We start from the raw sequence: 15,471 nt of genomic DNA on the forward strand, positions 1-15,471 counted from the left end.
AAGATGGTTAGATAGCATCACCAACTCAATGGACGTGAGTTTGACCAAACTCCGGGAGATAGTGAAGGACAGAGGAACCTGGTGTACTGCAGTCCATGGGGTTGCAAAGCGTTGGACATGACTTAGCGACTGAAGAACAAAACCCAGCTAAGATAATAACTTCATTTTTTAATGTATTTCTTTCAAGTCTTTATATATATGTGTGTGTGTGTGTGTGTGTGTATATATATATATATATATTTTTTTTTTTTTTTTGGTAGTAATACTATAGTAGTAATCTTCTGTAGTATTGGTCTTCCCAGTGGTCATGTATGGTTGTGAGAGCTGGACCATAAAGAAGGCAACATGCCAAAAAATTGATGCCTTTGAACTGTGGTACTGGAGAAGACTCCTGAAAGTCCCCTGGACAGCAAGGAGATCAAACCAGTCAGTCTTAAGGGAAATCAACCCTGAATACTTATTGGAAGGACTGATGCTGAAGCTGAAGCTCCAGTATTTTGGTCATCTGTTGCAAAAACCTGTCTCATTGGAAAAGTTCCTGATGCTGGGAAAGATCAAGGGCAGAAGGAGAAGAGGGCGTCAGAGGCTGAGATGGCTGGATGGCATCACTGATGCCATGGACATGAACTTGGGCAAACTCTGCGAGACGCAGAGGGACAGGGAGGCCTGGCCTGCTGCCAGTCCATGGGGTCACAAAGAGTTGGACACGATGGGGCAACTGAACAACGACATAGTAGTGACTGTATCGGACCTCTGGTTTTGTCTCTGCCTTTTTTACCTACATTGTGTCCTGTATGCTTGGATTTTGTATTATGCAGCCTTTATCACCAGTTTAATGGTTTTAGTAGTTTATCCAACGATTTAGAGAATAGTTTTCCTGCCACATTTAGTGTTTCCAGGTTTGTGGGGAAAGTGATTTTATACATACATTTCAGAAAATACATTCCTCTATATGGATTTTTTAATATTTTGGACTTTTCCTTGGGCTGGATGTGAGCACATGTGTAGCTGGCCATGCATGTTGCAAAATGGTTTTTGAAAGAGGAATGGAACAGTTGGAATCAGTTAAGTCTTTCAAATTGCACTTTCACCACTTAGGCCAGTAAATTGAAGGTTAGAGAAGTTAAGTGGCCACCTATGATCCCCTGCTTTCTGTGATAAATCTGACCTATAAACCAGAAGTGCTGATCCTAGTGTTTAGACTTCATTAAGAAGTTTTTACTTGTCCTTTTCCATAAGTTTATGTATACTTTTGCTGAAATGATTTTTTTTCACAAATATTCCAGGTCCGTTTGTATTTAAAGTTGATATAAAATTATATTCCTTTACTTTCATTTCTGTTAGTGTCCAGAAGAAAATAAATATTCACAGCATAGGGACTACATTGTTAGCGTTTACTATATATTAAACAATTTTTCTGCCTTCTAGTTTCTGTACAGAATAGAGCGATATAACAGTATAACCCACTCACTGATGGAAAAATCAGTGACCAAACTATTTGTGACTGAGTGGAGTTTTTCTTTTCAACATTCTTCTTTGCTTCATAGAAATGGGTCACTTATTATGATGAAAGATACACACACACATACCCAGGCAGAGAGAGCTGATGCGTCTCTAAAATCTCTGTCTTTAAATGACAACTGAACACTAATTTATAGTGTTTGTATTACACTAAATGTCACTACCAAAAAGTTCACTTTGTTTTTTCATCAGCATTTGAATGTAGCAGTATCTTAAGTTTGTACCGTGGGGAAATAGAGGGTGATTTATTTCAAATACAGTAGTTCAGAGTTACCAATTTGCATATACTGACGGATACTCTTTTTTATTAAAGGTCAGTCCAGCTCTGCGTCAGAGAAGGCTATCGGTGATGTATATAAAACCCGAATCCCCAGCACAGCTCTGTCTCTTAATTCCTTCCATGCTGTCAGATACTATTCTAAAGTGGTCCCTTCCTATGACGCAGCTACCGTAACAAATCAGAACACTTCAGTGCGTTTCCCAACAGCTGTACCCAAAGTGTCCAAGTTTCTTCCTCAGCACTGCAATTCTGTGTTGGGCCAGGTGTGCACAGCACACCCCAACTGTCTGGTAAGTCTCTTGGGGTCTGTGGGTCAAACTGGGCTCTTTCATTCCAGGCCATAGGGGCCCCTGACCTGCGTTTTGTTGCTGATGCTCTGGGTTAGAAATCTCTCGGACTGGGACCATGGGAGGCAGCCCAGGCACTGGTTCCCAGTGCTGCACAATGGCTCTCCAGATATCCAGAGTCAGTCTGGACGTGGCCCTGCTGCTCTCACCGGAAGTGACCTAATGGAACCTAATCTCTAGCATCCCTCCTCACTGCTCCCCACCCCACCAGCCTCATCCTTCACTGGCCCCATGGCTGGGTTCTGCCTTATCTCTAAGGCCCTAGTCACTTACACTTTATGAAAACCTTTTCTTGGAATGCCAACCAGGCTGGTTTCACATCCCAGATGTCTGCATACCACAGATATTTACTGAGCACCTACTGTGTTCCAGCATTGTGCTAACCACCGAGAATGGAGTGTCTAAAGATAGATCATGATCCCTGCGTTCATGAAGCTGAGTCTCATAGGGTGCGAACATGGAAGCAGACGGTGGTGATGTGCATTGGAGCATGAAGAGGGAGACCCCAGTGTATGCATTGTGACACAGATGCAGGCAAGGTTAGGGACAGACTGGAGGAAGTACTGTCTACTCTGAGATCTGAAGAGTGAGAATTAGCCCAGGAGAGCAGTTAGGAATTGAGAGTGAGGAAGGGAAAAGCAGTCCAGGCAGATGGTTCAGCATATATAAACAGTGGTATCTTCATTTTGGGCAAGAATTGTCCAATTCCAGAGAAAGACCCAAACCAGACTTGCCTGCTTAAAATAGACTCTCATAGCCTTAATATAACTATCAATACTTTTGCATATTAATAATAGTTAATATGTTTTGAGCACTCAGTAAGTCATGTGTCAAATACCGTACGTATTAATGTGGGTTATCTGATGAACCTCTGACAGTCATTTGAGGTAGGGACACCATTTCCATATGACATCTATAGAGTGGGAATAATAGTGACTTTCCCAAAAAACATTCATAAGAAAACTATTGTAAAGAGTATTAGAAAGACATTTTAAAACATGAAGTATCTACAGATATAATACTGTCGCTAATAATCATTAGTATACCAGTCCAAAAACTAGAGTGAAAATTAAAGAAAAAAAAAAGGATTGCAACATTATTTTTTTAATTGTGACGTACACTTAACTGTATGTAGTTTTTGTTGGAGAATTATTTAGTAACTATGAATAATACATATTTTAAAACCTGTAGGCATATTCACCTAAAGAGTTCATGGTTTTACAAATTATTTCCTATTGCTTGAGAACATAGAAAACACATTTGTGTCATTATGAGTAAGAACAGGCCAGTATTCAATTAATGTGTGTTTTTTTTTTTTCACCTTTGCAGCGACAGTTTTGGGCGTATTAATAGCACATATTTGAAATGCACTCTAGACCACCTATTGGGTGCCGTTTGACAATACAGGAAGAATGGAACAAAGAATGATCTTGAAAGCTACACCCAGAGACCTGATATCAAAAGGGTTTGCATTGTATGGCTTCTGATAAATGTGCTAAAAGCTTCTGCAGGTAGAAAGACAGGCAGCAAGAGTGCTAGCTAGCCGTAGGCTTTTATTAATACTTAGTTTCATACACACTTGGATCTCCCCAACCAAGGTGCTCTAAGAACAAATGGCCTAGGTGACCTGGACACTTTTTTTCTCAAAACATATTCCACAGTTTATGCAAAAAGTACATTATAAAGAAGATCCACAATTTATGCAAAAAGTACGTTATAAAGAAGATCCACATAGTGCATTGATGTTGCTAAGTACAGATATTGCAACTTGATTCTTATTTTTAGTATCACTGTGAGTTACTATCACTTATTTCTAGGTGGTATCTTTTCCAGATTTGGCATTTTAGAGCACTTCCTTCATTATTCACACTAATATACCTTAATTTGAGAGATGTGTTTACTTCCTCACTCGACTACTAATGAATAAACTGATGTGTTTATTTTTGCATTTCACCTTCCCTTGAGTGAAATGAGAGCTAACATCTTTCTGGATCTTTAGTTACAGATTACAGATTAGCAGGTTTTTCTTTGTTTTCCATCTCCTTCTCCCTATGGGCATTAGAAAAGATTGTTGGAAATAAGGGGAAAAAATGTTTGTTTTATATTTCACTGAATGTTCTTATGCATAAGTTTTATTATTAAAGAAAATATTCAGTTCTGATACTGAAAATGATAACCAGTTTTTGTTCTGTTTAATAATTACGTGTTCCCTCTTTTAGTAGAGTGCTATGTAGGGAAATTAATTTTACTAGATTTTTGAGCAGTTTAAAAATTAGGCATAGCCTACATTTCATGTTAAAATGTATAACTTTTCTTTGAGGATGGCAAGATGATGGAATTTGTAGATATTTGGCAAACTTGATAAAGAAACTAGAAGTTTCTAAGATTCTGTGCTTTTTATTATAAACGTGTGCTTGACTCTTGCTGTTGGGAATAGTAATGGCTTTGACATCGTAGGAGAACCTGTTGAGGTGTTTTGAGCACTGGGATGACTTCCTGTGTTCACAGCTGGTCTTAGTTTATACCAGGACTTGTTCTTTGCATCAGCATTTCCCTCAATGCATGCATGGACCATGAGACACAGTTGTGGCTTGGAATTCTATAATGCCTAGAAGGGTGACTCACAGATCCCATCCACCTGCAGTTTTCAATCCCCCTTTATTTTCTCTTTCTACATGAAGAAGAGGCTGCCAGGTTCCTCTTTTTTCAGTGCTGGTCCCCACGATCCTTCATGCAAGTGTCCAAAATCACTTCCAATACATGAATTTTATTTTTAATAAATTATGCTCTTCTGACTAAGTTCAGCTGTCAGCTGGGGCGGAAAGGTTAGTTGGGCCTCAGCTTGTAAAACTAGAACATGATTTTCCTTTGTAAAGTCAGGACGACTGGTCATGAGACAGTTGCAGTGTTGTTTTCACAATGAAAAAGGGGCAGAGAGTTTGTTGAGAAAAAGTGGCAGCTTGCAGGTTCACACTGATGGTTACAGCAGTCCCTTCCCCAGATAGGGATCAGGGGCAGAAGCAAATGTTTATTGAGCCCTTTCTGTGGCCCAGGCAGTTTAGGAGATATACTTTTGAGGAGAGGGACTTAGCTGTACTAGTCTCTAGACCCTCCGTGTCAGCCATCTGGCTGGTTAGATGGATGGATACACAGGTACTTGGATGGGTACCTGGGGGAAGGAGGAGGCTGAACATGGGTGATGATCCTGAGAAAGGAAAGCAGAAGACATGGTCAGGCACTTAGGGACCCACCTGAAGTCAAAAGAGAAGGAAGAGTGGAAGTAGATGCTTAGCCATCTGTTGGTGTAGCTTTTACAGAAAGTGTATCGGTACTCTGTTTACACTGATTTCCTGCCCCTCAGCCATGCTTTTCTAATAGATGAGTTGGATGGTCTCCCAGCATAGCAGACATGGCAGTAATGGGGAGTGTTTGCAAACAAACTGTTGTCTGTTCAATGGAGAACAGTCAGATGTTGAACAACTCAAAAATCATTCCGTTATTTATTAACTTTATTTATTTGGCAGAGTTTGTCTTATTTTCTAAGACTTCTTTTTTTGATGTGGACCATTTTTTAAAGTCTTTATTGATTTGTTACAATATTGATTCTGTTTTATGTTTTGGGATTTTTTGGGGGGATTTTTTTGGGCCCTGAGGCATGTGGGATCATAACTCCCAGCCCAGGGATTGAACCCACACCTCCTGCGTTGGAAAGCAGTCTTAACCACTGGACTGCAAGAGAAAGTCCCATGATAGGCATTGTTTTAAATGCTGAGAAAAGTTTATAAGGCATTGTCTTTTTTTATGTTCTATATATAGGCGTTTAGAATCTGCTGGGAGGGACAGGTTGGCTGGAACTGCAGTAGAGTTTAGTGAGTGCTATTCAGGGGGAGAATATGAAGTTCTCAGAAGCATAGCCCACAGCATTCTGGGAATTCACAAGAGGCTATGGAGGTAGTGATGTCTGTGGGTGTGTGCTAAGTTGCTTCAGTCATGTCAGACTCTGTGCAACCCTATGGACTTCAGCCTGCCAGTCTGTGCTCTCCTTTAAAACTGGTAGTGACATGACCTATCTCTTGAGCTTGTCATGATGATTAAATGATAAAATATGTGAAAGCTCTTAGAACAGTGCCTGGCACAATTCTGAAAGAGTTGGGGAATACCAGACCACCTGACCTGCCTCTTGAGAAACCTGTATGCAGTCTGGAAGCAACAGTTAGAACTGGACATGGAACAACAGACTGGTTCCAAATAGGAAAAGAAGTACGTCAAGGCTGTATATTGTCATCCTGCTTATTTAACTTATATGCAGAGTACATCATGAGAAATGCCGAGCTTCATGAAGCACAAGCTGGAATCAAGATTGCCGGGAGAAATATCAGTAATCTCAGATATGCAGATGACACCACCCTTATGGCAGAAAGTGAAGAGGAACTAAAGAGCCTCTTGATGAAAGTGAAAGAGGAGAGTGAAAAAGTTGGCTTAAAGCTCAACATTCAGAAAACGAAGATCATGGCGTCTGGTCCCATCACTTCATGGGAAACAGATGGGGAAACAGTGGAAACAGTGTCAGACTTTATTTTTTGGGCTCAGAATCACTGCAGATGGTGATTGCAGCCATGAAATTAAAAGACGCTTACTCCTTGGAAGAAAAGTTATGACCAACCTAGATAACATATTGAAAAGCAGAGATATTACTTTGCCAACAAAAGTCTGTCTAGTCAAGGCTATGGTTTTTCCAGTGGTCATGTATGAATGTGAGAGTTGGACTGTAAAGAAAGCTGAGCACCGAAGAATTGATGCTTTTGAACTGTGGTGTTGGAGAAGACTCTTGAGAGTCCCTTGGACTGCAAGGAGATCCAACCAGTCCATTCTAAAGGAGATCAGCCCTGGGTGTTCTTTGGAAGGAGTGATGCTAAAGCTGAAACTCCAGTACTTTGGCCACCTCATGGGAAGAGTTGACTTGGAAAAGACTCTGATGCTGGGAGGGATTGGGGGCAGGAGGAGAAGGGGACGACAGAGGATGAGATGGCTGGATGGCATCACTGACTCGATGGACGTGAGTCTGAGTGAACTCTGGGAGTTGGTGATGGACAGGGAGGCCTGGCGATTCATGGGGTCATGGACATAACTGAGTGACTGAACTGAACTGAACTGAATTCATCATATGATTGTCATCACCACAATTACAACAATTATTAAGCTAAGATTTTAAGGGCCTGTAAGCATAAACTAAGCCAAGCCATGGAGATTTGGGTACTGGTTCGGGAGATGAGTTTTCAGGCAAGGAGAACCTCATTAGCAAAGGAACAAAGGAAAGAACAGTGTAACACACCTGGAGAAGTGAAGGCGATTCTGTGTGGCTGTGAAGAGAGTTCAGGTGTGGGATCGAGGAAGAATGGAGCAGGGAGAGACAGGCAAGGGCATTTGACATTGCTCTGTTGGCACTCTACTCCTCATTGTTGTCATGGTATTGACATCATCAGATTTGCACTTTAGGGTGACCATTCTGGTTTTGGTGAGTTAAAGCCAGAATGAATCAAAGCGGGGCTAAAACCAACTTGGCAGGGGAAGGACTGGCCATTTCAGTAATTCAGACGAGATGGCCTGAAATAAGTCACTGGCAATGGGAATGAAAAGAAGAGGCATATTTGGTTGATATTAAGAAGGAAGAATTAGTAAGAGGTAGTAGATGATCTGATATAGAGGTTGTGAAGGAGGGCAAAGTAGTAAGGATAACACCCAGGTCTTGGGCTTTGGTTGCTGGACACATCACACTGAGCTCACTGGGGGGACACAGGGAAATGAGCATTTGGAGGGATGGCGTTGGATGATGACAGTTTCATCTGGTAATGTGCTACGTCGGGTGTGTATATGGTATCCTAATGGAGGTGGCCAAAAAACACTCAGATCTGCGAACACAGAGAGGCAGGGATTGGAGTGGGAGATGGTTTAGGGTGTCTTCATCCTGAGGTGGGTAAATATGGCCAGGGGTGGGGATTCAGTCATTAAATGGTGGCCTGGGTGATGCACGAGGGCCTTCTAACCCTGCAATTCTATTACAGTTCGTCATGAGAAGTCACTCGGTCAGGCCCCAAGTGTCACATGACACTGCAAGTTACCAGAGTTTTGAGACATGGGTAGAACTCTCTAAGGCAGAGGGTACAACTTGCTTGTGGTGGCTGTGTTTACTGTTTTATTTATTTATTTTTTCTTCTGGTTTTATGGAGATGTAATTGACATACAACACTATAAGTTTAAAGTGTACAGCATGCTGCTGCTGCTGCTGCTAAGTCACTTCAGTCGTGTCCGACTCTATGTGACCCCATAGACGGCAGCCCACCAGGCTCCCCTGTCCCTGGGATTCTCCAGGCAAGAACACTGGGGTAGGTTGCCATTTCCTTCTCCAGTGCATGAAAGTGAAAAGTGAAAGTGAAGTTGCTCAGTCGTGTCCAATCCTCAGCATAATGACTTACATATATCATGAAATGATTAGGACAGTAAGTTTAGGGAACATCCATCTTCTCATATCGATACAAAGTCAAAAAAAATTTTTCCTTGCAATAATGACTCTTAGAATTTGCTCTCTTAACAACTTTGATATATAACATACATCAGGGTTATTTATATTAATCATGCTGTGCATTATATCCCTAGTGCTTATTTATCTTATAAGTTTGTACCTTTTGAAACCACCTTCATCCAATTCCCCCTCTCCCCAACCCCAGTGAGAAATTAAATTTCTCTGAATTTCTGGCTTCTGAAAAATTCAAAACATAGGCAATACTGGATCTATTTCTGCTTTGGCAAAATAGCAGCACATTGCTCAGGTAAGTAGTACCTGGCCCTTTATATTGGGCATCAGGTTCCTTCCAGTCACATCTCACTCAGCTTGCTTCCTTCATTGAAATGACTTTCCCAGTCCCTATAGGTATTCCAGTTTGTCCCCCACACTTGGGGGATGGAGAGTGGCAGCACATTAAAATATACATTCCCAGGCAGCATACCCCACAGTCAGATTGGCAAGCTTGGTCATGGCAGTACCAAGAAATTCACATTATAACAACACTGCCCAAGATGTAGCTGGCATCTGATTATCCTCAAAAACACCCAGTGCACAAAACGGATGCAGATACCCCGAGGGGACATGAAACAGAATGTAAAAAGTGAAAGTGTTAGTTGCTCAGTCATGTCCAACTCTGTGACCCCATGGACAAGACTCCTCTGTCCATGGGATTCTCCAGACAAGAATACTGGAGTGGGTTGCCATGCCCTTCTCCAGGGGATCTTCCCAACCCCGAGATCGAACCCTGGGTCTCCTGCACTGCAGGCAGATTCTTTACCAACTGAGCTACGAGGAAAGCCCACTCTTAGATTTATAACGTGCTAGTGAAGTGTCTTGAGAGCAGAGGTCAAGGAACGAAGCAGGAGGAACACAGCCTCCCAAATTTCTGCAGCTCATGGGAGAGGATCATTACTGCCCCACTGGGTGATGGAAAAAGGTTTGCTAAGGAGATGAGTTTCAGAAACTGCTTTGGTAAGTTAAAACGATGATCAGGTCAGAGCATAGCTGTGGGGCAATTCAAAGGCTCTGGGAGTGGACCCAGGGATGTTTCAGTAGAGATAATTAAGAAGAGTGAAAACCACGAAAGTGAGGTCTGTTTGGCTCACTTGCGCTTGTCTCGATTGCATAAAAATTTGTATGAAGGGAGGTGCTTTCTCAAGTTTATTAAATGTTTATGTTTGTAAAAGTACAGGGATTGTTAAAAGCAGAAAGCCCCTTTTGCAATATAACTAACACCAGGAAACCTGTCATATCTCTGGATACTTATCATCACAAAATCCCTGAGACCAAACCTGAGCCTTTACGATTTTCTATCCCTGTTGTTTTCCCCTTTGCCTATCTCCCTATTACATGGAATGAGGAAACAGGAAGCCCTTGGTTAATCAGGTATCAAGAGCTGCTTTCATTGCTATGGAAACGTGACACCCCTATGCAAGACAGAAACCTCTTATCTCTATTTTTCAAGGGGGATTTTTAACATCCCAGAATAATATCCTTTCTGAAAACAAAAAGCAGGAAGGTACACACACACATACACAAAACTGCATTACATAGTATGTTGTATGCTGCTGAATTTTACTCATCAAACTCAAGAAAAAAGCATTCTTCATTTTTGCTCAAAGCAAACATTTGTTTGAAGAAGAGGTCAGATTGTAAACTAGGTGGGCTTGAGTACTGCAGTGAAATAGACTTCTAATGTGCACAGATACCCTGGTTCTGAAAAGGTGTCTGCTAAACCATCTATCCCAAGAAGTCTTTGCAGACAGAAATTCCTTTCCACTTCTCTCTTCCCCAGATAGGCTATGTGTGGGTGTTGGCAGTGGTATGTTTTCTAAAACACTGAATTCCCCCTCTTGTATCCTGTCTCAAGCTATTTTCTTGTGTTCTTCAAAATAGTAACCAAAGTTTTAAAAATTCTGTGACTTAGGACTTATGAGACTCCATACCATTTTTAAATCTCCAATAACAGGTCTCAACTTGGCAAACACCATGAAAATTCCTTGCAGGTTATTTTCTCCATAAACCTAAAGTTAATCTCAGTGTTGGGCTGAAAACTATGGGAAAGTGGGAAATCTCTCCCACAGCCATGTATGTATTAGGACAGGTTCACAGAAACAATAATAAACTCACCCCCCCCCCCCCCCCATCTATTGGTTTGGACTAATACTAGTTATCTCATGTTCTGGTATTCTAACATTCCCAAATCTGTTGTTTCTAAAGCATTAAGAGTGGGAAAATCCATAGGAATTTCCCTGTGGGATTACTTGTTTTAATACTTAAAGATTTTATTTACTATATTAAAAAAAAAAAAAAAGGCAGCCAGTGTGGTTGAAGCATTGATTTTTGTCACCTACTGGAGCACTGTGACTGAACTACCCTTCATGACATTTAACTAGTGAAATAATGATTTAAGTTGCTAGGAATTCCCTGGCGGTCTAATAGTTGGGATTCCATGCTTCTAGTGCGGGGGGCTTGGGTTCTGTTCCTGATCAGGGAACTGGGATCCCACACGCCGCGTGGTATGGCCAAAAAGAAAAAAATGCTAAAGGATTTCAGTGTGAAAAGAAGTTAAACTCTTATTGGGTTAGTGAGTCAGGACCTGGACAAAAATGCCTCGAAGCCATTGATAAAAGTTATGAGAAAGAGTGAGATACCAGTTTTTTTCTTTAGAAAAAAAAAATCAATTTTTGAAAAGTTTAATTATGAAAATATCCTCTTGGCATTGTTGTTCTTACTGTTTAGTCACTAAGTCGTGTCTGACTCTTTTGTGACCCCATGGACTGTAGCCTACCAGGCTCCTCTGTCCATGGGATTTTTCAGGCAAGAATACTGGAGTGGGTTGCCATTTCTTTATCCAGGGGATCTGCCTGACCCAGGGATCAGACCTAGGTCTCCTGCATTGGCAGGCGGATTCTTTACTGCTGAACCACCTGGGAAGGTCCGTCTTGGCATAAAAAGACTTTTTAAAGGGTTAATCCTAATCTTAGGCAACCAAGAAACCACTGCAGAATTTACTTTGAGCTCCACATACTCCCCAGCTTTCTTGAGACGGGTGAGAAGTGTTGTATGCGGAGAAGGGAATTCCTTTCTTGAGCACCCATGCCCTCACGCTGTGAAGCAAGAGCTGAGTTTCAACATAAATATTATTGCTGGCCAGGTCCTTTTAAAAACCTCCCCACAGAATCTAACTGGCAGAGATTGTGTTTATTCTTAGCCTCAGCTATCAATTCTCCCTAAAATGGAAAACCTACAACAAAAGGGGCAATAAAAACTCAGCTCTCAGGGGCGGGATCCTGTCAGATCCAGAAGCCGGTCCAGGGAGATCACGTGAAGGGATCTGCCCTTGGCCCTGGTCCAGTGAGGCTGGGAAAAGGCTCCCACTTCTCCAGCCCAGCAGCCGCTGATGTAAATTAAGTCTCCCAGGACCCACCTCCTCCGGCCTGGTTTCTGGGAGGGGAATGTGAGGATGCTTGTGAAAATGATTTGCTTATCAGAGACCCAAAGTAGTTTGCAAAAAGAAGGTGCCTGACTGCCTTAGAGAAAGAGAGTGAAAAATGTTAAGTCTCCGCTACTAGGATTGGCTTTGTGTCATTTGGGTATTTCGTTCAAATGCTAATCAAAGTTCAGAAACACTAATCAGATCCCATTTGCCAGGCCAAGCCAGGCTTCCAGCTGAAAATTGTTTTTCATTGTCTACACACGGACATTCTGCTCCCAAACAAAGGCACAGCTGAACACTGGTGATTGCGATCCTCCCCTAGCCAGGCTCCTGAAACACGGCCCTACCGCTGCCATCTTCCTGGTCCTTATGGCCTCCTCCTCCATGCCTGATGCCCTGGCTTGCTCATTGGCTCTGGGCACTGGGCACCTACACATGGTCCCATCGGCCACCCAGAGAGAGAGCTAGGTGTCCTGGGAAGAGCATGTGGTTAGACGTGCAAGCCCTGTGATCCTAGCACAGTTCCGCCTCTTCTTAGCTGCGTACATTTATATAAATTACTGGACGTGGAACAACAGACTGGTTCCAAATAGGAAAAGGAGTACGTCAAGGCTGTATATTGTCACCCTGTTTATTTAACTTCTATGCAGAGTACATCGTGAGAAACACTGGGCTGGAAGAAGCACAAGCTGGAATCAAGATGGCTGGGAGAAATATCAATAACCTCAGATATGTAGATGACACCACCCTTATGGCAGAAAGTGAAGAGGAACTAAAAAGCCTCTTGATGAAAGTGAAAGAGGAGACTGAAAAAGTTGGCTTAAAGCTCAACATTCAGAAAACGAGGATCATGGCATCTGGTCCCATCACTTCATGGGAAGTAGATGGGGAAACAGTGGAAACAGTGTCAGACTTTATTTTTTTGGGCTCCAAAATCACTGCAGATGGTGATTGCAGCCATGAAATTAAAAGACGCTTACTCCTTGGAAGGAAAGTTATGACCAACCTAGATAGCATATTGAAAAGCAGAGATATTACTTTGCCAACAAAGGTCCGTCTAGTCAAGGCTATGGTTTTTCCAGTGGTCATGTATGGATGTGAGAGTTGGACTGTGAAGAAAGCTGAGTTCGGAAGAATTGATGATTTTGAACTGTGGTGTTGGAGAAGACTCTTGAGAGTCCCTTGGACTGCAAGGAGATCCAACCAGTCCATTCTAAAGGAGATCAGCCCTGGGTGTTCTTTGGAGGGAATGATGTAAAGCTGAAACTCCAGTACTTTGGCCACCTCATGCGAAGAGTTGACTCATTGGAAAAGACTCTGATGCTGGGAGGGGTTGGGGGCAGGAGGAGAAGGGGACGACAGAGGATGAGATGGCTGGATGGCATCACCGACTCGATGGACGTGAGTTTGAGTGAACTCTGGGAGTTGGTGATGGACAGGGAGGCCTGGCGTGCTGCGATTCATGGGGTCGCAAAGAGTCGGACACGACTGAGCGACTGAACTGAACTCACCTCTTTGGTAAAATAGAGGTAGCGATAATCCTTGGGAGGATGGAAGATAATTTTTATCAGGTTCCTGGCCCATAGCAGAGCTCGGTCACCCCTGCCTGCAGCCTCTGCCCACCAGGACGGCCTGCCCAGAAGGAGGAGAATCCGCTTTCTCCACGTGTTGCAGAGCATCCTTCCCAGCTGTGCGGGACCCTAAACACAGAGGATGCTGGGCTTCCTCTGAGCTGTGGGGCTCCTTTAGCCCCTGACCTGTGACATGTGAGGTCCTGACTCTCCTCTAGGGCAGGATCTTTCCCCCGCCAGCCTCAGGTGGAACAATATAGAAGCAGGAAGGGAATAAAAGTTCATGTGGTTTCTCCTTAGGCTGCTGAGCCCGAACCAGCGTTGGGGATTTCCAGACCCCAAAGGCCCTTCCGTCACCCCAGCCACAGGGGCTGGCCTGCGTGAGAAGCAGCAATAGATCTGAATTGGCACCAAGGCTTCTGGGAAATCATTTTCCTCATCCTACAGAGGAGAGGTTGCCTGACCTCTGGGATCTAATGCCTGATGATCTGAGGTGGAGCTGATGTAATAACAGTAGAAATAAAGTGCAGTAAATGGAATGCCCTTGGATCATCCCAAACCATCCCCAGCCCCCCCTTCCCAAACCAGTCCCTGGTGCCAAAAAGGTTGGGGACCACTGCTCTAGAGCTAATACCTAACTTGCAAGTTTGTTCTGAGGATTTGAGAAGAGGCATGGGACCTGTCTACCTAAGGATAGCACCTTTCCGGTGGTCAGAGCTCAGCAAATAAAATGTCTGTTTCATCAGCCTTGCGTGTTCCAGTCCACAGGCTGTGCTGTGTCCCATATTTGCTAAAGGCTTGCGTCTCCCCTGGTTCATCTCCCCTCCTTAACTTTCACTTCCCTGCCTCTTCCACAGACACCACCAACAAACATTCATCAACGGTTTCTTTTGAAATAATATGTTAATTTGTGATAAAGTAATTTGGGTTTATAAAATGTAAACCAAAACTGTATAAAACAGTAAAAAATCTCTCTCCCTTCTTTTGAAATCCTGCTCTTTGGAGGTAATCACCCTTGACAAATCAGTGAGTTTCCTTCCAGACTTACAGAAAAATGTGGGCTAAATACATAAAATGCCATGTCAGTTGGCTGTGATACCTGAAGGAAGGAAGGAAGCTGGGGCAGGGTGTGCTATTTCAGACAGGGAGGACACGGGAGACTCTCTGAGAGGTTGGCATCACTTGGGAGATGAGCAAGCCTTTCTGTGATCTGAGATGAGAGCATTTAAGGTAGAAGGCACGGGGACCACTAAGGCTCCAGGTGGGAACAGGCTTGTTGGGTGTGAAGAGCAACAAAGGAGGCCCATGAGGCTGGCGTGGAGCGAAGGAGGGGTGGGTGGAGAGCAACACGGTGTCCATCCTCAAAGGCCACCGTTAGGACTTCAGTTTCTTCCCAAAGGAAAGGAGAGCAGAGGAGGTATGGAACCCAATGTGCATTATTAAAGGACCAATCTGAGCACTGGGCAGAGCAGACCGGGAACAAAACCCAGAGAAGATCAGTGATATACTCTTTTGGCAACTGAGGATGGTGCTTTAATCTTGGGTGGTGAAAAGTAGTTAATGAAAATCCTGCTTTGGGAGGTCCGGTGAGCATAGAAGCTGGATTGGGGTGGTGGTTGGTGGTTTTAGTCGCTCAGTTGTATCCAACATTTTGCAACCCTGTAGACTGTAGCCTGTGAAGCTTCTCTGTCCATGGGATTCTCCAGGTAAGAATACTGGAGTGGGTTGTCATTTCCTTCTCCAGGGGATCT

General features: G+C 43.2%; 1 protein-coding gene across 2 annotated transcripts in view; it reads left to right on the forward strand.

Annotated features, from left to right (window-relative positions):
* Window positions 1–15,471, forward strand: part of DCLK1 (doublecortin like kinase 1) — a 432,884-nt gene that overhangs the window by 36,302 nt on the left and 381,111 nt on the right. The window contains exons 10-11 of one of the 2 annotated variants that reach the window (XM_019971399.2): window positions 1,835–2,091; window positions 3,478–4,814. The exons of the other annotated variant lie outside the window; for it this stretch is intronic. Coding sequence (XP_019826958.2) covers window positions 1,835–2,091; window positions 3,478–3,498 — 278 coding nt within the window. The 3' untranslated portion in view covers window positions 3,499–4,814. Of the gene's footprint in view, window positions 1–1,834; window positions 2,092–3,477; window positions 4,815–15,471 lie in introns of those variants that run through there. 2 annotated transcript variants of the gene reach the window in all.

This window comes from Bos indicus, chromosome 12 (assembly GCF_029378745.1).
Source record: "Bos indicus isolate NIAB-ARS_2022 breed Sahiwal x Tharparkar chromosome 12, NIAB-ARS_B.indTharparkar_mat_pri_1.0, whole genome shotgun sequence".
Classification (NCBI taxonomy): Eukaryota; Metazoa; Chordata; class Mammalia; order Artiodactyla; family Bovidae; genus Bos; species Bos indicus.